The 23562-nt window shown below is 45.5% G+C and overlaps 1 protein-coding gene across 1 annotated transcript in view; it reads left to right on the top strand.

Annotated features, from left to right (window-relative positions):
- Positions 1-23562, top strand: part of PSPC1 (paraspeckle component 1) — a 315433-nt gene that overhangs the window by 29479 nt on the left and 262392 nt on the right. Inside the window, exon 3 of the mRNA XM_085621553.1 lies at positions 8388-8483. Within this exon, the coding sequence (XP_085477679.1) occupies positions 8388-8483 (96 nt within the window). The remainder of the gene's footprint in view (positions 1-8387; positions 8484-23562) is intronic.

Below are 23562 nucleotides of genomic sequence, written 5' to 3'. Positions count from 1 at the left end.
CTGCTTGGGAGTCAACATGGGGAGAGGGGTTGGCCTCATGGCTAGGGCGGTCGACCTCTCATCTGGGGAACCGGGTTCGGGTCTTGGCAATGACTCTGAACATCCAGTGATTCTGGGCAAATCACTTCACCTCCCCGTGCCTAACAAACATGAATGTGTCCTCCTGTAATATAACTGGTGCCATGTAAAGCGCTCTGATACCAGACACCGGGTCAAGTTTGGGCTATATAAAACTCCGTAAAAAAGAAAACATTCCACACCTCCTATGACTGAGCTTGTGCCTTGGTGCGCTTGTGAGGCACCTGAACCATACTAGATGTTGTGCCTGCCTCTTTGCAAAGATATCTTTCAAGATCCCTAAGACCCGTGTGGCCTCGGTTAGTACAGAAGATGTTGTCACTAACGTTATATGCCAACGGATCCTAACTTTTTGACTTCTGTGGGCCTCCACTGAATCACTAGTAGAACCTATGGCCTACCGCCTAAACAATTTCTCCAACTTGAGCCTCAAAACAATACTTAACAAGCATTGGCATAGCCAATAGGTCTCACCTTTGGGATCTTATAAGAGAGCAATCGCTGCCAATGTGGGTGTAACAAGGATTGACACAAGGACGGCAATCCAAATACAATGACAGCAAAAACGTGTAACTTGGACTCAATTCAGATAAGCTGTATTTGTTTATGCATGTCATAAAACTCTTAAAGTCTCTCAAAAGTTTTAATCAACAACCGATCATATAAGTAAGCAAATATGTTTAAAGATAAAATACGTTGAGACATTTGCTGAGGTGAATTTACGTTATTAAGTGAACATACTGTAGCCTATCATATCAGCTTATTTGATAGGCGAGGGGTGCGTTTTTTGGGGGGAGTGCACGTGTTGTTTTCAGTATTCCAATGAAAAATGTATGAGACTGAACGGCCTTCCTGTAACAGGAGAACTGAGGCGGGTGGTTGGATGGGTAGAATACTTGTTGACAAATTGACAAAACCGCTAAGTTTGTGCTAACATATGAAGTCTTGTATAGTCGCAGAACATATCTTTATTGTAATTAAGCCAGGTATGCATAAGTTGTTTCGTTAGTAAACCTATTGCCCACTCTTATTTTGACCATTTGATTCAAACATTGGTAGCCCATAGCCTTTAAACCTTTCTAAAATATGCGTGAATTCATTCTTGTTTGGAGTGTAGGTAGGTGTGATCCTCCACACTTTTGGGCGGTAAAGCATTACTCGTTTTCCTGCCAGTTGTTTTGTTTCGTTTTTGTTTCCCTCCTATTTAAGATATGTGTTGGGGCTAGAATGTCAATGCCGCGAGGGCCAGCATCGAGGCGATGAACATGACAGTTCAGGCTCGTGGGTGCCAAGGAACATCACTCCGGTTCTATGCATGCTGATAAGCAGGTGGCGCAGCCCAGATATAGTGTCCCGAATTCACCCACAATAACTGGAATACACTTTGTTTTATTAAACGGGCAATCATTGAACTACTAATACAGGCCCCTATGACGTGGGTGCGTGTTCGTGCAGGGCACAGATGTGCGTTTTTTTAGGTGAGTTTATTGCGACTTTTAAGCTGGGGACCAGGTTGGAGTCTGGCGAGAAGCTCAATCATCCTATGATTCTGGCGATCTACAAAATATGTAAACAACGCATTTTGAGCATATGTGTCCTTACAAGAAGTGGCACATTCATCCCGTTGTCTTCGTGAGATGGCATGTGTTATCCTGGAGGGTTCATACTGTGTCTGAAGGGAGACAACGGCGACTGGATATAGCAACATTGCAGAGCAGAGTTTATTTCGGATTCCGCTGCTTTGACGGCGTTTCTCGTGAAAACTTACTACTTTGATCAGCAGAGGGTGGAGACAAAATCTTCTTAAAGGCACAGGGTTGCATCTCTTTTGTTTACTGTGCACTTGGCTGCAGTCCATGCCCTCATCCGGAAGAAGCAATAGGGATAGGAGCATTTTGCACCTTGACCTGTCTAGACGGGAGAGCGTATTTGTAAGGAGGGCGAGGGAGAGGGACTAACACACCCCCATCAGCAGAGACCAGCTAGAGGACTCTTAGGCCCATGGTGTCACAGTGAGAAGTCCAAGGCAATGGTAGGCCTTCAGGATCTCAGCGTGCAGAGTGAGGCCCATCCTGATGCATAAAGAGTAAAAAACAATTAAAAAACGAAGAAAATAAGAAAGGGCACCTGCCCTGTTCCAGACCCAATCACACAATTTAAGGACTGTGCGAAGAAAGGAGGACAAAGGGGTGAAATGTACTGATGCATTTATATGCCCGGATTTGATACAGGGGAGGTACTATTTCAAGCATACTTGCAACCAACCCATTACCCAGAAACAGCAGCTGCTGATATTTCGGTCCAATTACCGCTAAAACTTTGAAGGTATTAATGTAAATATTGAACTGTGTTCTGTTTGGTCACAGCAGCCTTTGCATTGTTTGCTGTCGGTGTGATGTGTGAGGATGTCTTTGGGTGGACACATTGCTCTGGGTGCTTGGTCTGCAGTGTCAGTATCTTTCTTCAATGCTCAGGTGCAGCCAATCGTCCAGTCCCGATAATTCTCGTTCCATGCGATGAGGAAGCAGAAGCAGCTGGGAGGTCTTTCTCAGCAGCGCGAGGTGATAACCGATGACAGTCCTTCCTCTATTCTTTTTTTTGTTTCTGTCTCGGCTCCATTTCTGAGGCGTTAGCACTGGCAGGTGCCAGCAGACTCTAGCTCGGGCGCCAAAGGGTAGGCTGACGTTTAACCAGGGTGGAATATTCCTCGCAGCTGAACAGCGCGACCCCTGCGCTGCAGCACGGAAATCAAACAAGGGGCCTGGTAGAAGGACCGGTCCGTTTTAGGAACAGGAATCCGTAGAACAACCTGGATCTCTGCAAGGAAGGCTAGAAGAAACACTTCCTTTGAATACACAGTTAGCTCTCTATAAATTGGGACGCATATTTCTTGAGTAACATTTAGACAACTAAAGTGCACACACAGTAAGTAAAGGTCGTCTCTTTGCTCGTCACTTCATGACCTACCAAGGTGTTCATAGGAAAGACGCCCTGTTCACCATTAATATCAACCCTGGCAAAGGCGCTCTTTGTATAAAACAATAATCGGATGAAAGGGAAAAAGCCAAAATAATAATACAATTGTTTTCGATCAGTACAAACGTGTGCCCGCATTTACATGCAGCCGGTTTTTAAAATCTTTGGCATAACAGAAGTGACACCACATGCCCTTTAACCCCCCAGCGGCATCACGACTTTTGACTCGCATGAAGATGAGAAGCAGCATAAGTTTTATTAAACAGCTTTTATCGCACACTAGAGACACCGCGTGTTGAATGAAAGCAGCTGATAAAACACCCGCACGTGAGCCAAAGATGCGCCATGAATGCTGCATGTGAAGATTCAACCAGGAACACACAGCACATGGTGACAAACACGCAGATTCAGATTCAACAAGCGGCCGCGAAAGTGATCGCGATCAAAGCGGCCGTGAAAGCATTCGCGGTCAAGCGAGGCGCGCGCGCGCGCACATGCACGGTAGCTCTAGGCTGGCCTGGTAGCACTTTTTGGAGCCCTCTCAATAAGTCTCGCCAGACCAGCGCATGCGCTGGGTCAGGCGAGACCTAAAAATACAAAAACTAGTATACATCAAACAAGTAATGAACTATTTAATTCACAAGTGATAATTTTAATGGAAACTGAGTTTGTCCAAATTAATTATTTTCTTAAGAGGCTTGTTTCAGTGCTTCGGTGCTCGTTGGGCTATCTCGGCCTCCTGAGTACCAAAACACACAGGAGAGGTATTGTTGAAAAGAGCGATTCTTCCCCATTTAATGGTACCCTTCACTAGTGAATCCCTGCTTGAGGATCGCCCCAGGAGAGCAATCCCCCCCCCCCCCCCCCCCCCCCCAAGCATGGGTCCACCCACTAGGTAACCAAAAGAAATGGCAGTCTTTCTTGCCCTTCTCTCCCCCCTCCCCGGTAGATGTGAGCAATAGCCCCTTATCCGCCCACTATGCACCAGGGATAATTTTTTTCAAAGTTCAGGGGTGGGGTCTGGCCAGAAAGGGCATGCCAGTTCTCCCCCCCCCCCCCCCCCCAAAAAAAATACTAGTCTTTCTGCCCCCCCGCGAGGCAGATGGGGGCGGGGGGCAATAGTCCCGTATCTGCCACCCCCTCACATGCCCAAGGTGAGGGGCAAAAAACCCACTAGGCACCAGGGATTTATTTTTAGGTCTCGCCTGGCGTAGGCTGCGCGCATGTGGTGAGACTGCCGCTGGCCTGCTGACTGCCCCACCAACTAGCACCGTAGCACAGCGACCAGTGATTTCCTGCGGCCCGCTCCACTGGAACACCGGCCCTGCGTCTGAAAAGTGCACCGCTCCTGAGGTGTGAAGGCTGGCCCTGCCCAGCAACGTGCTGCCGTGCCATTTCTACTTCAGCAGCCTGGAACACAGACAATCGACGTCCGCTATGCCCAGCAGACGGGTGAGTGTAAAGCTTTCCCCCCACCTAGACCCACAAATATATACACAGACAGCGAACACCAAGACAAATAAAACTAGCAGGAGCAGTAATTACCGCGAAGAGCAGACGCTGGTCAATCCGCGATCTGTGGGCTTGTACACCCGCTAATGAAAGAGGCCCCCCTCCCTAGGTCAACAAGCGCTTGCCTTGACGTATTTGCTCGGCTTTCTCGCCTGCTAAAGGGTTTCTTGTCTTTATGGGGCCATGTGTTTGGCCCCATAAAGATAAACCTTTTGCGACCAATACAAAGCAGGCGAGGCCGTCCAAAAGGGACGGCTCAAAGCCGAGCAACAACATCACAAGGAGCTCTTTTCCAATGGCTGGCCACCGTTTAGCATAAACGGTGACGCCAGACAATAGAAAAGAAGGGCGGGGCTTACTGCCCCTTACATAAAATACCACATCTCATTAAATCTCGGAAAAAGACTTGGTTTTGCGAGGGAGTCACTTGCGTTTAGGTCCCGAGCTCAGTGGGCATCTAGAGAAACCTACCAAACTCGAACATTTCGGAAATCTAGACACCCTAAAGAGTCCAGGGAGGTGTGGCTTGCGTGGATCCCTCAACATTTCCCTATCCAGAGTCCCCTGCAAACCTTTACAGGTTAAAACGTTGGCACAAATGGCATTTTTTTGCAACTCAATTACAATCTATATTTTTTTTCAATTGTTTCTATAGGAAAACCTTGAAGGATCTACTCTAATGACTCCTTGCTGAATTCAGAATGTTGTCTAATTTTCAGAAATGTATAGTTCCAACGAATCCATTATTGCTTGCACACCCATTTCTAACACTAACTGGAAGAGGTTGAAAGCACAAAAATAGGAAAAATAGGCTATGTCTCAGTAAAATGCCAAAACTGTGTCAAAGTTTGGTGTTCTGAAAAAAATTCTGCCTGTTCTGAAAGGTGGGAAGATGGTTATTTTAGCACCACAAACCCGTTGATACTCTTTGCAGGTAAAAAAACTGGCGCTTCCCGCTGCAGCACTCCCCCCCCCCCCCCCCCCCCCCCCCCCCCATTTGCCTAAAAATTGGCGTTGCTAACTTGTGTGGGCAAAAAGTTTCAGGGGCCAAACCGCTAACTACCCCTAATAGCCAAAAAAAGACTTCGCGCAGGGGGGTTAGAGTGAGGGATAGGGGGAGGTCTAGCAGCGACGGGGTTAAATATATTGTCCCCCAGCACCATTGTCAGACAGTTCACGTTACAAAAACCTTTGCAGTCAGAGAAAGGAAAATAAACACTAATTTTCTGGATAAATTTAAACAGCAGTTTGTAAGAAGACTTAAGCTGACATTTCACCTGTCTTTGAATGCACAGTAAATGTTACGAGATAAAACCAAGATTTAAAGCCATCGTTATTGCTCATTTTCTGAATAAAAAGAACACCCGTTATTTTCGAGCTAAGTTCTCTTGCCAGTAGGCCCTACAAATAGCTTGCCTTGAAAAACTAACTCGCCATAGTGAGTGGGCGAGTAGATTCTTCGTGGCCTGATAAGAGAAATGAAGGAGAAACCTCTAAGGAGACCTAGAAGGTCAAAAAAATGACAAAGTTGTAAATAAAGGTGGAGGGGAGAGGAGGATCTGAAGATGGTGACCAAACGCAGGTACCTCCAATGTGGGCACCATGCGTCACGAGGTACAGACAAAGCACCCAGCAGCAAAAAACAAAAAAGAGCAACAAAGGACTAAGTTACAGGCCTAAGCACTAGATGATGGAATACTGCACAGCATGTGAATCCTACAATTTCTTTATGGTGCAAAACTACTCCTACCAGTAAGTAATCTATCGTTGTCTAGAGTCTTCAATCAGATTGTTGAGGTCTGTGGAATACCTGTTAATTAGGAACTGCTTAACAGGTAAAGTAACAATATTATATAGTAACCCGTCAAAATATGTTTAAATGGGGTATGGGTGCTAGGGTTTTCCAGGGTCAAGTTTTAATCAACGGGGATACCTCATTAATGCCACTTGGGTAAAGGATATTGACCTCTTATCAGTAAAATAGAACAGAAAACAAAGACCAACATATTAGAAAATATTAATAACATGGCCCTCGCAATCACATGTGATTAACGTTTAATTGTATGATGGTTAGTGTGTTATCAGAGTGTGTGCTAGAGGCAAAAGTAACTACTATAATGAAGATCTCAGCCAGGCCAACCTTGCGGTGTGAGGTGAATTCTCAGTGTTTATCTTTAGTGCTACAATGTGAGCCGTTCCCCCTCTTTGATTCAATATTCTTTGAGTCCTTGATTGTGGCATTTCTTCTTTTCTTCATGCTCTTCCAACTCATTGTCAGGCGCTTCTCTTGCTGCATTTCATTCTTTAACCATTGGAAGTTGTATACCCAGTGGCTGGGCTGCTTTATGTGCTTCTGAAAAGGTGTGATCTTTTTATCGGTTGTCAAATACAATATGGCATGAAAATATCAAATAATAATGTCCTGCGGTAGCCAACATGTTTTGCTCAGGGCTTTTGTGTTACCATCTGGAATGGTTGATGTCACAGCAGTGTGGCAGGTGCAATATCCTGATCTGTAGCACGTGAGGCTTCTTGATATAAGATAGTATTTTTTTGTTTCTAGCGGCCAGGAGAATTTCTTTCCTTTGAGACCCTATAATTGTACCAGGACATCACTAGACACTTATATCCCTCCTCTTGTTTTGGTCCTACCCTGAGGGTGCTCCTCGCGCAATACCCCTGCTCCTTTCACCCAATCTCATACAGATATTTCCCCTACAGGACCTGTTTTCAAGGTCCTCATTTGAGGATTGCATTCTAGAGGAAGCCCTGCAGATTGTCATCCGCTGACATTCCATGTGTCTTTCCAAGGATTCTATCTTGACCTTTGCATCTAAAGTTCTTGAGCCAACTGAATATCGTGTCGGAGAGAGAGTCTTAATTCCTGTTTCTGCCTTCAGGTTGTTGAGGTTCATGTGCAGAAGGTGGGAACAAGTTCTGTGAAAGCAGGTCAGAGCATGATCATGTTCCCAGATTACATGCCCCCATCATTACAGTAGTCTGACTGTAGCTTAAGTGGACAGCAGTCAGAAGGCTTAGTTAAGTATCAGTCTTTAAGAGTAGTAAGCAGCCCCGGGGGATAAATAGTGTAATTTTATTATCCCAAGACTAATGCTACATCCACCCAAACACAACCCCCTCTTCAGGTGCTCTGGATTTTTGTTTGGCAGCATGTATTAAGTAAAACTGTTGATGGTCCACTGTGCTTTCAAATGGAACGCCAGACAGGAGTGGTTGAGATGGATCCTTTTGTGTGTAGCTGTGGTAATTAGCTTGTTCCACATGTGTGCCCCAACTTACTTGGTATCTGAGCCCTTCTTCCCCCATTAATGGGTGGAAGATATGAACTATGTTACTGTGGGGTCTCTTGAGTGCATCAGAGGTCCCACCTCAAGCATGTGGTGCTGCCACCCAGGTCGCGTTGTGCGGCCCAGTCTCTTGGTTGCAGGCCAGCATCAAAGGCTCCTCAGGAAGGGGTCAGGCCTAAAAATAGGAGTCGTCCCCCTCAGGAGCTCACTATTGCTTACCGTTGAGGTTCTTCCAAGTGGGAGGGGGAAATGTATGTTGCTGTGGGGCAGCTTGGGCAACTCAAGCACACAAATTTCACAACTTCGCTGCCCTGGTGAGCACCCCCCCCCCCCCCAAATCAATACCCCCCCCGACAATTACCAGTATAGGATATCCTGTAATATTCTGCTCCAACATTGATTTTCAGTACTCTACTTAAGGAGATTAATACTTGTTTTGTACTTCATCGCCTGTACAGTTAGCGCGTTTTGCACCTTAGTATTACTCTCTAACATAAAGCATTTTCTTTTCAGAACCCCTCGTCCTGTTATTGTGGAACCTATGGAACAGTTTGATGAGGAAGATGGACTTCAAGAGAAATTCATTTTGAAATCACAGCAGTATCTCAAGTAGGTTTTATCTTGTAATAGAGTGCTGTGCATAGTTAATTGCTTTATTGTGATTAGTTCCTTATTTCTGTCTGGTATATGCTCTTTTCCTTTCTGCAATGGTGGAGTTTTCAGCATTATGTAGTTTGTTGCTATTTTAAAACAAGCTCAACCATGTCCTGTTATGTCCAGGTCTGCTGTTGATTATTATTTTTTTTTTAATGTATGCTATCCGAACCCTTTTGTTTATCTCTGCGTTTTCAGGATGGCTGCCTTGTTGGTTGATGAACCGTAGCAGCTATCTTACCATAGAAAATGGTTCCCTACTTTCAAGGTATAAGTTACGTTGCATGAACATATTGCAAAATGGCAACCATCTTGAAAGTATGAAAACCTCATTATCCTTTAGTGATGGCTGTGGCAGCCATCTTGAGATTATAAGGAAAAAACTTTCAAGATGACTAGTCACTGCTGTTGCGGTCAATGCTGCCATGTTTTCAAAGCTGCCGGCACTGGCAAAGCGTAAAGTGGCACTGAAAGCGGGGACAATTTTGCCTGTACGGTTGCTCTTTTTAAAGTTTTATTCCCTTTTTATGATATGATTGTGCTGGGGCATTGTATTCCCCATGGGTGTACTTTATTTGGCTTTAGTTATCTTCAGAAAGGCTCATGAACAATAGGACACAAGTATTTCTTTCCCCTTCCTGGCTTGAGGAAAGTGTGCTATGTGATAACCAGCTATAGTGACAGTGTGGTTCTAGTCCAGGTGCATAACCATTTTACCTGTATGTACCAATGCCGAAAGACTGGTTCTGCTTAGTTGAGTCTTTTGTGTTCACATTCCTGGTCTTATTTGCATTGATAATGCATGCAACATCAATGCATGTCTGCTTGTAGGATGTGTAAATCACAAGTGGGTTGGTGATTATATTTTTTTTGTTTTTTAATACATCTGTTCGCTTGGTTTGATTTTGTCCTCCTTTGTTTAAGCTGACAGTTTATCTCAGACGTAATGTTTGGGCAGATATGATTTTACAGTTCTTTCTCCCTGAAATGTGCTTAAATGGTGTTTTTGTGTATGCACGGAAGTGTTTTCTGTGTCTCAAATTGCTATCTTTTGCTTGAGTGATGCTCACCCAGCCTCCAGATTCCTGTGTTACTGCTTTCTCCCTCTGCGCAATATTTAGGGCCCAGTTTTTGAAACAATCATATCGCACTCCCTGGGGCCAGACAGATCTCCCCTAAGAGTCGCTATGAAGTTGACTGTGAAGGCTTCAAAATCTGCCCAGCAACAGGAAAATGTGCTGGTTTTTGACTGCAGGAGCCCAATATCATTTGCAAAAGGGAGATTGGTTGGCTACTGCTTTTCCTTGGCCTCCAAAGGTACCTAGGTTCTAGACCCCTTGATCCGTACTGGTTTCATTAATCATGGTCTGCTTTAAGTGAAGATCTGTTCAGCAGAGTATATTATTTGCTTGATTTCGGTTAGCCCCCTGGATTGGATCTAAGTTTGGAGAGCCTGCAAGTGTTTTCGCTATTGCGATCTTTTGAAAGACTATCAAGTTACCAGAGTGCACTAGGAGCTGGATTATACTTGCCTCATAAATGGAAAGATCTGCACAGTGAAAGTCTTGCATGGAGAGCTTACCTAAGGATATCTTAACAGGCTGAGGTCATGCAGGAGCCAGGATTTGGCTGCTGCTGGCTGAGGATCAAAACGAGACTATTGTACTTGGGTGCACCATACAACAGTTATCTTTTAGAGTAGTCCAACAATTCAGATTGATATCCAAAAGTATGTTCAAAAATCTTCTTTTATTCAGTCATGTTCATGTAAAAAACAGTATATACAGCAGAAAAACAGTCAACTCGTTTCGTCCTAAACATTGGACTTTCTGAGGGCAAGCTTGAAATCCAGGTGTAATATTTAAATCGCCAATCCAGTAACTAGCATCTTGCGCTATCTCAGTGCTTCATATCAACCACTTTCCTCTTGCCATGCGCAGTCTAGGTGCATCACGTGTTTCCTATGCCAATAAATTCTGAGCAGACCCGTTATGTGAAGGGTAGAACTGGGTGATTCAAGATGAGTCCACTCCTGGTTCCTCTAAGCGAGGCGAGCCACTGGTAAATAAACTCAAGTGGCGGGCACCAGAATCCGTGCCGATAAGGTATCCGTTCCTTTCCAGAGCCCACAACTGGTCACAAGCCCAGTGACCACACCTAGACTGAACAAAATAAGAATTTTGAACATACTTTTTGGATATCAATCTGAATTGTTTGACTACTTTAAAGATAACTGTTGTATGGTTCACCTTTTTTATTGTTCTGAAATTGTATCGTCCTATTGGGACTGCACCTTGGCAGTGGGTGCTTATGAAGCGTGCACAATGCCAGGTACATGGCATTTACTTTCTTCTATTTGACACACTTGGGGATATCAGGAGAGGTGCGTTCTTCTCTTTGGGTTCCACTGTCCTGCTCAAAGTAAGACTATTATATTGGTTGATGTGCTGCAGAGTCTTTATGAATAATGTTTTTTCCCCCCCAGGATGTTTGGATGTTTATATAGCGCAAACTCGACTCAGAGGTATCTGGTATCAGTTTTTTTTACATGAGCCCTAGTTGCTTACAGACGGACACATTCATGTTTTTTGTTAGGCACTGTAAGCCTAAGTGATTTGCCTGGAATCACAAGATGTTGAGCGTCGTTACCGAGTCTCGAACCCAGGTCCCCAGATTTGAGGTCAACCGCACTGCCGTTAGGCCACATCCATTCCTCAATGGTTTTAGCCTACAGTGTCCATGATCTGTGCCTGTATCCACCTTTCATTGTTATAGAATCTCCCTGTCCCCTTATGGAATATCCTTACAACTTTTTATATTGTATTTTCATGTGACTAAAATGTTAAAAGCAATATAATTAATCTAAGGGAAGCATTATTTCTTACTCTATTTTAATGTGCACAACTTGCCTCAAGATCGGTTGCAGGCTGACAGACTGCAAGGGAAGCAGGTCGCCATAGAGCAAAAAGGGATTTGAGGGGGAAGCAGGTCGCCATAGAGCAAAAAGGGATTTGGGGGGAAAGTAGGTTTCCATAGAGCAAAAGGGATTGGGGGGGAGAGGGGGTGAAGCTAGTGACTTGAGATTCTATTAGTGCCTTAAGACGCGTGGAATTGAACTGTAATCCTTTCTAGGTTTAGCTGGTATAGCACCTCTGCTGCATCTTGGTATTAGGGTGTGCACTTGAGGGGGATGAGTGTGAGAAAGTGCCATCTTTCTTGCATGGTATGCCCCCACTTTTTGCTAAATTGCTGAATGTACTTTGAGTGTACCCTGGGTTCCTGCCAATCAGGTGCCCAGGGCCTATGTTCCTTCCCTAAACCACACAAACTCCAAATTGGCAAACCCTAGCCAAATGTCAGCCCCTGGTAAATGGTATCCTAGGTACCCAGGGCCTTGTGGCCAGGGAAGGCCTCTAAGGGCAGCAGCACTCATTGTGCCACCCTCAGAGGCCCTGTACCCTTACACACACACACACACTGCCTTGCAGGCTGAGTGTCTGGGTACAGGACAAAACAAAGAGTCGACATGGCACACATCTCTGTGTGCCATGCCCATCACCTACACTGCCAAGGCATATGTCAGTCACCCCTCTGGCTGGGTGCCTTACGCCTATGGTGTGGGCACAGGAGCAGGAGCCCTGTGCCCCTACAGTACCCGGGTCCATTCCTGGGCACTGTAAGTGCAGTGCTGCCATTTAAGAGTACATGGTGCTGAGAGCTCGTCAAACACGAGCTCCACAGCACCATAATGGCAACATTGAAGACTGGGAAGTTTGGTATCAAACTTCTCAGCACATTAAACCCACACTGATGCCAGTGTGGGATTTAATGTACTAAGCACCCCAGAGGGCATCTTGGAGATGCCCCCTCACAGCTAACCTACAATCCACGTCTGCTCTGAGGCTGCCCAGGCTGCCACACAGCAGACACGTTGCTGGACCCCTGGGTGGGAGAGCCCCTGCTCTCCCGGGCCTGCAACAATGCACATCCTGGGTGAGGTGAGAAATCTCCTCCCCCAAGATGAGCAAAGGGAAGCTTCAAAGGCATACCGCCATTTGGAGTTTCCCCAGGCCACTGCAACCCCCCACTCTGGCGGGAAGCTTGGCCGGAAACCCCATACAAGGACAGGGGATGTGCCAGCCTGCCCACCCCACCCCTCAGGTGGGGGAGGCGAGGTGAAACACATCTCCGGGCTCTCGCCATCTTGAAGATGGGAGGCCCTACCCTATCAGGATTAGGCTACTGCCCCCCTCCCACAGGAGAGAGGCAGGATAGGGGGTGTACCCACCCCAGGACAGGGACCCATTGGTCCCTGGCCTTCACCTACCTGTAACGCCCCTAAATTTAGTATTTAGGGGCACCCTGAACCTTCCTCCCGGAGATTCCAGATAGAAAACTACAAGAAGAGCAAGAAGACCAAGGACCTGCCCTGCAGCTGCTAAAAAGAGAAGACACCAACTGCTTTGGCCCCAGCCCTACCGGCCTGTCGACTCTCGAACCTGCACCAGCGCGGCATCTCCCGTGGCCAGCAACCTCACCAATCCCGGAGGACCTGGCTGCCTTTTGGCTCTAAGCCCCTGGGACTCCCATGAGTAGAGGCTCTACTCGAGAAACCTATCCCTAACTCCTGGCAGCAGCCCGGAACCGCGGACCCAACACACTCTGCACCAGCCAAGCCTGGCCAGTGCCGGAGTGGCCAAAGACCCTGAGGACGACCCCACGGCGACTGTGACCCCGAGTCCGGCACCCAAGGACCCCCCTCGACATCCCGGAGGAAGCCTGCAGCCTCAGAACCAAGTGCCACCCCAACCGCGATCAACCAGAGGGTAAGATTCCCGACGTCAAAAGGCACCCCTGCACCCGGCGCCCTGCGGCCCCCTGTGCCCAATCCCGGGGTACCCACCTAACCTACAACTACCCAACTTACCTCTCGAAGTGGTGGTGGCACCTGAAACATCCTCGTCCCCGAGCCTGCAGCCTTTTTCCAAACCGGAACATTCCCATTGATTTCCATTGAGCACCCGAAGGCTCAAAAGCACCCTGCACCCAGCCGCCCGAGTGGCCCTGGCAGTGCCCTCTCTACACTAACCTACTTCCCCACTTGCCCTGAGTGAGTGACCAGGAGCCCAGCTCCCACAGCCGCGTGGCTTGCCAGACAGCAGCCACCAACCAAGGCCCCCCTATCCCTCATAGGATAACATTGGGCCTAACTCTCTCTGCACCCGGCCGTCCTGAAACCGCTGAGGGTGAACCAACTGTACCTACCTGACCCCGGGGGACCCCTGAGTCCATGCCCGGAATTTCAACTCTGCCAGTCGAGTACTTCCCCTTAAACCGCTAACTTCATTTTCCTCATAGGGTAACATTGACTGGCTTTTTCTTCAAAAATCTTCTAAGTGTGAACTTTTTAAAACTGCAAAAATTCACCAAAAATCAGCCAAGTGACAAAAACGAATTTACTCACCTGCTCCTAGGTGAGCTCCCAGTGCTGGATCTTGGTGCCCAGCCCTGACCCTGAAAAGTGTTCACAACTATACTTACCTCTAACTCATTTTTCTCCCATAGGAAACCATTGTCTGCTTTTCTGTGAAATTTCTTCTAAGTGTCTATTTTTGCAAATTTGAAATATTCTTTTAAAATCGTACCATTTCTGCAAACGAAATTACTTACCTGCTTTTGATAAGGACCCCAGTCCTGGGTCTAGGCACCCTGTCCTGGATTACTAAAGTAACGATAAAGTACTCTACCTGCAATTTGAATTTCTTGCCATAGAGATCCATTGAATGTTTTCTTTGAAATATTTTCTAAGTGCTAACTTTTGAAATAGCTAAATATTATTTAAAAATCATTAGTTATTAAGTCGACTTTCATCACTTGATTCTGAATACTGACCCAAGGCTGGTTCTAGGAGCCAGACCTGGAATTCCAAAAGTAATCTGAAAAGTAATTTATTACAAATAACCTGAATTTACCATTGAGCTCAATGCATTGTTATGTTTAGGAAATAGGATTGTTTATTGCAACCAACTGTGACTGTTTACACATTTATTGCTTAAGACAAAAGTATTTATATTCAACCTCGCATTCTGAGAAAGTATATTTTTACCCCCTGTGTGGTTCTAAAAATAAAACAAGCATATATTTTATATATCTATAACCCATTGGCCTAGAGTTCAGTTATTGAGTGTGTGAAACCATTTGCTGACTGAGTGTGTACAATAAATGCTTTACACTGTCCTCTGGTACTGCCTTACTGCTCGACCAAGCTACCACTTTTGAGAGTAAGGTCATACCTAACTTTGACCTCTATCAGCCTCTGGGGGACTGTGGACTCTGTACACCCTGTACCTATTAGGGAACAGTATATACAGAGCCACTTTCTCACAATGAGGAGCAGATTTCAACTCTTGTCTTTGGCATTCTCAGTTGATGAAATCGTCCATCTCAATGTACCCACTCCAGTCCAACCACTGTCGTGTGAAGTTTAAGGGGGGGGTCCTCCCATGACATCCAGTGTCTCTTCAGACTGATCACTTCTTATCTGGACCCGGAGGAACCCTCGACCCTTCTGATTCTGCCTATCCCAGTGGCAGAAAACTAAACAACTCGACCACCTGCCTGCCGCTCGACCACAGCAACGAAGTCTGCAACGCCTGCTCGGCATTTCCACCGAAGACCCTCCGAGTAAGGGAGAGGCAGAGAAGGGCGTTCCACAACATGCAGGGCCACCTCCATCGCTCCGAGACTTGGGCCTCTCCAGTGGAGAGGAGGACAACATCGCCAAAGGACCAGAAGAGGTCGTCTAGGTCCATAAGAAGATGTCGAAGGAGGTAAGGGAGTCGTCGACCCCTAAACACTCAGGCGACACTCGAAAGGGTGAAGCAAAAGCCCCGAGCGACACTCACAGAAGTGAAGCGAAGTCCTCGAAGGCAGCTCTGCCGTTGAAACACTCGACAAAAGCAACAGCTACCAGGGACACTCAACCGAGCGGATCCTTCAAAAAGGACTCCCAATGGGCGAAAGCCTTCGTGAAACAAAGTTCGTCAAAGGTTGCCCTCAAAGAACACCTCGGCGCCGAGAAAAGAAGGGCAGACTTCGTCGTTGATGGCCACGAAAAGAAGCGCTCTAGCCCTCAACGCTGAACACGCCGCCGAGAGGGAGAGCAAGAAGAGAAGGCCGAAATGGCGAGCATCCTTCAACGGAAAAAGGACATTGAGAAGATGAGCCAGTACACCATCCCGCCGAAGCCCGCGGTCGAAGGAGACTACGCGGAACCGCCGAAAACCCTCAAACCAGTCAAGGAAATCTGGGACGAAGACTACTATCTCGAGGGAGAAGGCGACGAAGACTTTCAATCCTACTGATACTCGACACCCTCGGAGGCGCAAGACATGGATTGGCAAGTACTCGACACAGAATCGCCGGAAAAAGGGGTAGACACGCACCCTTCGAGGCCCTCGCCGCCAGACGACCTAGTGGTCTACAACATGGTCGTGCATAAGGCTGCACAGGATTATAGGGTGAAAATGGAAGAAGAGAAGCCGAAATCTTGTTTCCTTCTGGAAACTCTACTGCCACAACAAACTAAGAGCTAAATTCTGCCCATGCTCACCAGTGTGCTGGATCAAGGAAGAGAGGCCTTTAAGGAGCCTGCAACATGCAAGGCGGTGACCCCTATGACTGAGAAAACATACAAACATTCTTCACAGGACCCTCCATCCATCCAAGGTTCAGTGCCAGCCGACTCCCATTATTGCAGCAACGGCTAGGAAGAGGGCCAATGTACCCACTAATGCCGGACCACCTCCAGACAAGGAGAGTAGGAGGATGGATCTCACAGGTAGGAAAGTGGAGAGAAATACGGCAATCCATCGCTAACTCCAACGCAACACCCTGATCAGCTGAACAGGGACGCTTACCAACACTGGGATGAAGTAGGACCGCTCCTAAAACATCTACCTGAACAGTACCAGCAAAGAGCAATTCACCTGGTAGAAGTAGGAAAAAAGCATGGCGCATACATGCCTAAAAGCAGCATTGGATGCGGCAGAAACATCAAGCAGGCTAATGATGAAAGGAGTGTCTGAGGAGACACGCATGACTCTGAATTTCGGGATTCAAGCCAGAGGTGCAAAGCAACACCCTAAACACACCTTTTAATGGAGAGCAATGCCAGTCGACGACAAGTTGACACAGCTTAAGAAGGACAAACTGCAAGGTTCATGGCGGCGTTGCACTTCAGGGGAATGAGAAGGGGCACACCCACGACCGGGTGGTAGGGGAGGCAACGCGCCCTCCACATCGCACCAAACGTTCCAGCAAGGCTACCAAGGGAACAACCAAAGCCAGCAGCAGCAGAGCTAGCAGCACCAGCTCCGGGGACAGTCCTTTCAAGGGAGCGGAAATGGACAAGGACAAACACGGAGAGGAGGACAACCGCCCTCAACCAAGTGACTTCATCAAAGAAAATGCCCCCACCCTAGCAACACCTCGGGGTGGGCAGAAGGACATAAAGGGAAACTCCAGCCAAACGTTCAAAGACAAACAGCACCTCGAACACTCCACACCGGTAGGGGGGAAGAATAAAACTTCATCCAGGAATGGAGAAGGGTCACATCGGAGAAATGGATACTAAACATCATACAATAAGGATACTGTATAGAGTTAGAAGACAGCCCCAGAACAGAAAACCAAGAAACGGGGCATACTCAGCAAAGGAACTCTCGCTCTTGCAGCTAGAAGCACAAGAACTGCTCAGCAAGGAGGCAATAGAGGTGATACCAAGGGAACAAAGAAACAAAGGGGTTTACTCCATTTACTTCCTAGTGCAAAAGGTGGACGAGACACTAAGACCTATCCTAGATCTAAGGTTCCTGTACAGATTCATAAGAACACAAAGGTTCAAGATGACTTCAAGAGGTAATAGCACAAATACAGCAAGGAGACTTAATGGCTACTATAGATTTAAAGGACGCATACTTATACATTCCCATCAACTACAAGCGCCTGCTGAGGTTTGTGATCAATCAAAGCCACTACCAGTTTACAGCACTGGCATTCGACCTCCAATCAGCACCAAATCGGCACCAAAGGTATTTACAAAATGCCTAGCTGCTGTCGCAGCACACCTACGAAGGCAAGGGATACACGTATACCCCTGTCTCGACGACTGGCTGGTAAAGGCAAGTTAGTACGATCAATGCAGACTACACATCCAGCAGGTCATACTAACGCTGACAAGACTGGGTTTCTCAATCCATTGAGCGAAATCGTCAACAGAATCAGAGCAGATCAAGACCTTCTTAGGGGCCGAGATTGACACCATTCAGGCCAAGGTGTTCCCAGCAGGAAGAGAACATTGGCGATACTGAAGGAAACGCGTAAGTACAGCAAGGGGCAAGTTCTGACCTTGAGGACGGCGAGCAAACTAATGGGAATGGGAATGATGGCGTCATGCATCCACCTAGTCCCAAATATTCGACTACACATGAGACCATTCCAGGAATGGATCCAGCAGCAATGGTCACCGGCCACAGGGAGTTGGGAAGATCTTGTGGTTGTCACGCACTCAGTGCATCAGGAAATAGCGTGATGGAAGAAGGAAAATCTATCACAGGGGAAGCCATTCACACAACTAACTCCAACAGTGACCATCACAACGGACGCCTCCCAGCTGGGCTGGGGCGCACACATGAGCAAGCTCAAGGTGAGGGCTCTATGGTCGCACCAGGATGCGGTCAGACACGTCAACGACCTGGAACTAAAGACTATATTCCTAGCCTTAAAAGCCTTTCAGAAAGAGCTGTACGTGAACAGGCTGTTGGTCCAAACAGACAACACAACCACCATGTTCTACATCAACAAACAAGGAGGAACACAATCCGTACCATTATCGGGGCTAGCACAGGAAATTTGGAGATGGGCCATCCCACTGAAAATAGACCTACTAGCAATACATCTCCCAGGAAGGGAAAATGTGGAAGCAGAATGGCGCAGCAGACAGACGTCTGCTTCCGACGAATGGGAGCTGAACTAGCAGGAAATAGAGAAGCTTTTCCAGAAATGGGGTACTCCACAAATAGACCTATTTGCAACACACCAGAATGCAAAATGCCAACACTTCGCATCCAGACAACCGGACCACCGGTCCCAAGGGAATGCGCTATGGATACGTTGGTCAAAGAGCTTTGCATACGCCCCCCCCTCCCGATACCACTGATACACAGGGTACTCAGCAAATGCAGAATCAGCAACATCACACTGATAGCACCTCCGTGGGCCAGACAGTCCTGGTTCTCGCAGATCGTGGAAATGGCACAAGAACCAGCACACAGGTTCCCAAGGAGAAGTGACCTGTTAACAATGCAAAACGGAAGGGTGCTTCACCCAGAACCAGAGAGTCTCAGCCTAGCAGCATGGCTCCTGAAGACCTAAAACTACCAGCAAATACTATGGCAGTACTCCGGCAAGGAGGCCTACAACAAAGTGCTACATAGGAAAATGGAAGAGGTACTCCCAATGGTGCATCAAGGAGAAACTACAACGGAAGGTCACTCAACCATCACAGGGACCTTGGTCCTGAGCTCCCGTTATTGGTTAAAGGGTAGGGGGGGGCAACGGGGTGGGAGGGGGGGTTGGAAGGTGGGTAGGGGGGGGTGGGGTCACTGGGTGATAATGTGGTGGATACTTGAGGTGATTGGCCATACAAGTAAGATGCATGGCAGGGGGACTTTAATCTCTCCTAAAGTGTTAATTATTTACTCTTTTTTGATATGTTGGTGGTATATCCTATATAATCTCTTTCAAAGTGTGTATACGTTTATATGTATGATATGTATGATGTTCTCTTTTTCTATTAGGCTTAATGGCAAACTGTAAATTGACCTGTGCAACCTGGAATATCTGTGGGTTAAATGATCCTAAGAAGCGGAGGATATTTTATAAGCTGATGCAAGTCATGCAAGTGGATTTGATCTGCTTGCAAGAAACTCATATTTCTTGGTCCAACAGGCATTATCTTAAATTTTTGGGTTATGATTTAGTGGTTACCACCAGACAAACCTCCACTATTAGGGGCGTTGCTATCATCGCAAAAGCTGGAATTGCCCAACTCAAGAGAACTAAACAAGATAATACAGGTAGATGGTTAATCGCTGAATTGCTCATCAACAATTCTATACTTTCGATCTGTTCAATATATGCCTCTAATCTGGATGATCCACAGATTTTAATGGATCTAAATGTAGAATTAGCTAATTGGCCGCACCCGTTAATCTTCTGTGGTGATTTCAATATCAATATTCCTAGTAGGCTAGATATCACTAAATCGATTAATTATATCGGTAGGAAACCTCAGGTTTATAAAGCACTTCGTATATTAATATGTGAGCATGGTCTAGTAGATACATGGCATGTCAGCAATCCAGCACTTAACGGGTTTACCTTTTATTCAATACCCCATCAAAAATTGGTTCGTATAGATTACGTCTTTGCTTCTGTTGAAGTTCTGAATTCTATTAAGATAAGGCTCGACCCACGGACCATATCTGATCATAATCCCATAATTTTTAGTTTTTCCTGGAATCGGCCTCCGCACCATATCAGATCTTGGACTTTCGACAGGAAGCTGTTGTTGGATAAACTTTATCATGAACGGATGTCAGTTTGGATTCCAGACTTTTTTTTAATTAATAGTAATTCAGCTTCGGTAGGCCTGGTCTGGGACACATTTAAAGCTGCTCTACGCGGGGAAACTAAGAGAATTGCGTCTTATCGGTGGCAAACCGAGCAGCAAAATCTTAAAAATAGGGCTTTAGCACTCCAACAAGCTGAGCTAGATCTAAGCACTAGCATCCGTATTGGTGGCGATCTAACCACTTCTCAGAAAGCGGTCGCTCTTGCCAAGGCTAACTTTCTTGATCCTTTATATGCTGATATAGCTATTAAGTATTTTCAATTTCGTACATCTATGTATGAGTTTGGTGAAGCATCAGGCAAGGTTTTGGCAAAAAGAGTACAACAAAGAACAATAGCTAGTCATATAACAAAGGTTAAAGACCGATGGGGTACTCTACAAGACTCACCCAATGGTGTTTTAAACACCTTTGTGGATTTTTATTCAACCTTATATACTGAGGAACCAAATATTTTTCAGCAACAACAAAATCAATTGGATCATTTTTTAAAATCCTTTGAAACTCGGAAGACTGCTCTCGAACAGAATTCAATCTTGGTCGAACCTATAAGTTGGGAAGAAATCGAAGCTGCCATAAAATCTCTGTCCTCTGGCAAGGCCGCAGGACCTGATCTCATTCATCTTGAATTTTATAAAACTTTCTCTTATTTATTTAAACAACAGATGCTCGAAGTCTTTCAGCTTGCTCAGAAGGGGGTCATTCCCGAGACTTGGCGACAATCGACCATTGTATTATTCAAAAAGAAAGGAAAGGATGAACTAAATCCAGCATCTTATAGGCCTATAGCACTAATTAACACTGACAGCAAAATTTATTCCAGGGTTTTAGCATTTCGTCTCGTCCAAATTATTTCTCCATTAGTTTCTATTCGTCAACATGGTTTTATTCAGGGTAGAGACACCACTGATCATATCAAGCGTGTTATTGCACTTTTAGATTGGGCTCAGACTACAAAATCTCCCCTGGGTGTGATCCTGTTGGACGCCGAGAAGGCGTTCGACAGGGTCTCCTGGGGCTATCTCTGGGCTGTTCTTCGTTGGAAAGGGATACCGTCTGAATTCATTCTTGCCTTGCAAACATTATATATTTCCCCAATCGCTAAAATTCGCATCTCAGGAGAGGAATCGAGTTATTTTCCTATTACTCGTGGCACCAGACAAGGGTGCCCTTGTTCCCCTCTCCTTTTTGCTTTGTATATTGATCCTTTTCTATCCCTCATAGAACAAGCACAAAATATTTCTCCGATTATCGTTCATGGCACTGAGTATAAAACACTGGCATATGCTGACGATATAGTAGTGCTAACAAATAATATTACTGCATCTTTTCCTGTGCTGGAGACTTTAGCAGCTCAATTTGGCTCAATCTCTGGATACAAATTAAATATTTCAAAAACTCAAATCTTGCAATCATTAGCTATGCCAATAACAACTGTTTCTACTGTTTCACAAGCGACATATTTAGGCATTGAGATATCGTCGGATGTAGAACAAATTTCAGATTTAAATTTTTCTCCTATCATCGACCAGCTTCATAATAAACTAGAACGGCTGAACCACCTCCATCTCTCCCTATTTGGGCGCTGTAACGTTCTTAAAATGTTGGTACTTCCAAAATTTTTGTATCTATTCCGATCTATCCCGCTATTAGTTTCTAACCTTACTTTAATAAAGGCACAAAGAATCTGTCAGAGGTTCTTATGGGCATATCGTAAGCCACGACGAGCTGCCAAATGGACTTATCTCCCGCAAGAACGCGGGGGCTGGTCAGTTCCAAATCTTACCTTCTATTATTGGGCGGCGATGATTCAACACTTTGCCTTTCCACTATTTGGTAAGAAGGTGGTATTACAGCCATTTTTGGCTCCTTCAATCTATTCAATTTCATTAGGTAATGCTACGCAAGGGATACTAACACGTATTTTAGAACCAAGCTATTTTAAAAAAACGAGGTTTAAGGTAGCCTGGGCCTTGTTCACGATCTGGCAAAAAATTCGCCGATTATTCTCTAACTATAAAATCAACTTTTATACTCCATTGAATGCGTCCGGACTTCCTCCAGTGATATTTCAAGACTCAATAACTGCTGTCTGGGCTTTGCAAGGCCTTACCGACATAGGCGATCTAGCCGATTCTGGCATGCTAGCATCTTTTTCTTTTTTACAACATAAATTTGAATTGCATTCTAACCAATTTTTCAAATATCTACAAGTTAGAAGCTTTCTCGGGAAAAAATTATTAGAAAACTCAGCACTGTTTGACAAGATTTTGATATTTGAACTGGTTAAAAAACAAGCCAAAATTGGCATATTGTATCAAACTCTGTTATCCCAACTATCAGACGATCTCTCGAATTTTAATAACAAATGGGCAGTTAAATTTGGGGTACCTACTATAGATTTAAAGGTACCACTTATGCTAGCCAAGACTGTTTTTGTTTCGGGTACTCTCCGTACTCAAAGCTATATGGCTATGTTTAACCTTTATTATACCCCAGCTAAAATATCAAGATGGGGGATCGCCTCTGGGGCTATAAGTTCGTTATGTCCAAGATGTAAATTCCCATCTGCGGATTCTCTTCACATGTTTTTTGACTGCCCTGAATTATCACTCTTCATTAAGCAAATTGAAATATTCCTCACACAGATAACTCAATCCCCAATTAAAATCTCTGCTGAAATGGTGATTACAGGTTATCAATATGCCATGGACACTGCCAGATCAAGATATCTTCGTTCCTTTTTGTTCATTGCAATGGCAATGTTTAGACTCTGTATTACCTCTATTTGGATAAATCCTCAACCTCCTGTTTTCTTTCATTGGCAGGCCAGGATGCTGGCTTGGTTTAAGTTAGAAACTGCTGTACGTAAGTTTCAGGGAAGGAGAAGACGTTTAATTGCTGCTAAAAACTGGGCCCCATTTCAGGATTGGTTAGCAAATTAATAAGTTGTTTTCTATAATCAACTGTCATGTATTTTTGTTGCTCTTTTTCTGTTTATTTTTTATCCATTGTATATATTTCTGTATTTCTGTTTATGAAGTTTAAATCGCCAAAACCTTTTTCCACCACTGTAAAAAATGTAAAATAAAATAAAAAAAAAAAAAAAAAAAGGAAGGTCACAATGGAATCAACAGTACTAAAGTACTTAACGCACCTGCTACAAAGCGGATTAAGGTACACATCCATGAGGGTGCACTTGGCTGCGGTGGTGGCTTACACAAGAGGAGAAACTGGGGAAAGTTTCTTCTCCTCTCGTAGTGAAGAGATTCTTGGAAGGGGTCTTCAGTGCATACATTCACCAAGCACTACTGTGTGGATATTCAAATGAACAAAGAAGC

Source organism: Triturus cristatus, chromosome 8 (genome assembly GCF_964204655.1).
Source record: "Triturus cristatus chromosome 8, aTriCri1.1, whole genome shotgun sequence".
Taxonomy (NCBI): Eukaryota; Metazoa; Chordata; class Amphibia; order Caudata; family Salamandridae; genus Triturus; species Triturus cristatus.
The sequence above is the reverse complement of the archived record's forward strand: the minus strand, read 5'-3'. Positions and strand labels throughout refer to the sequence as shown.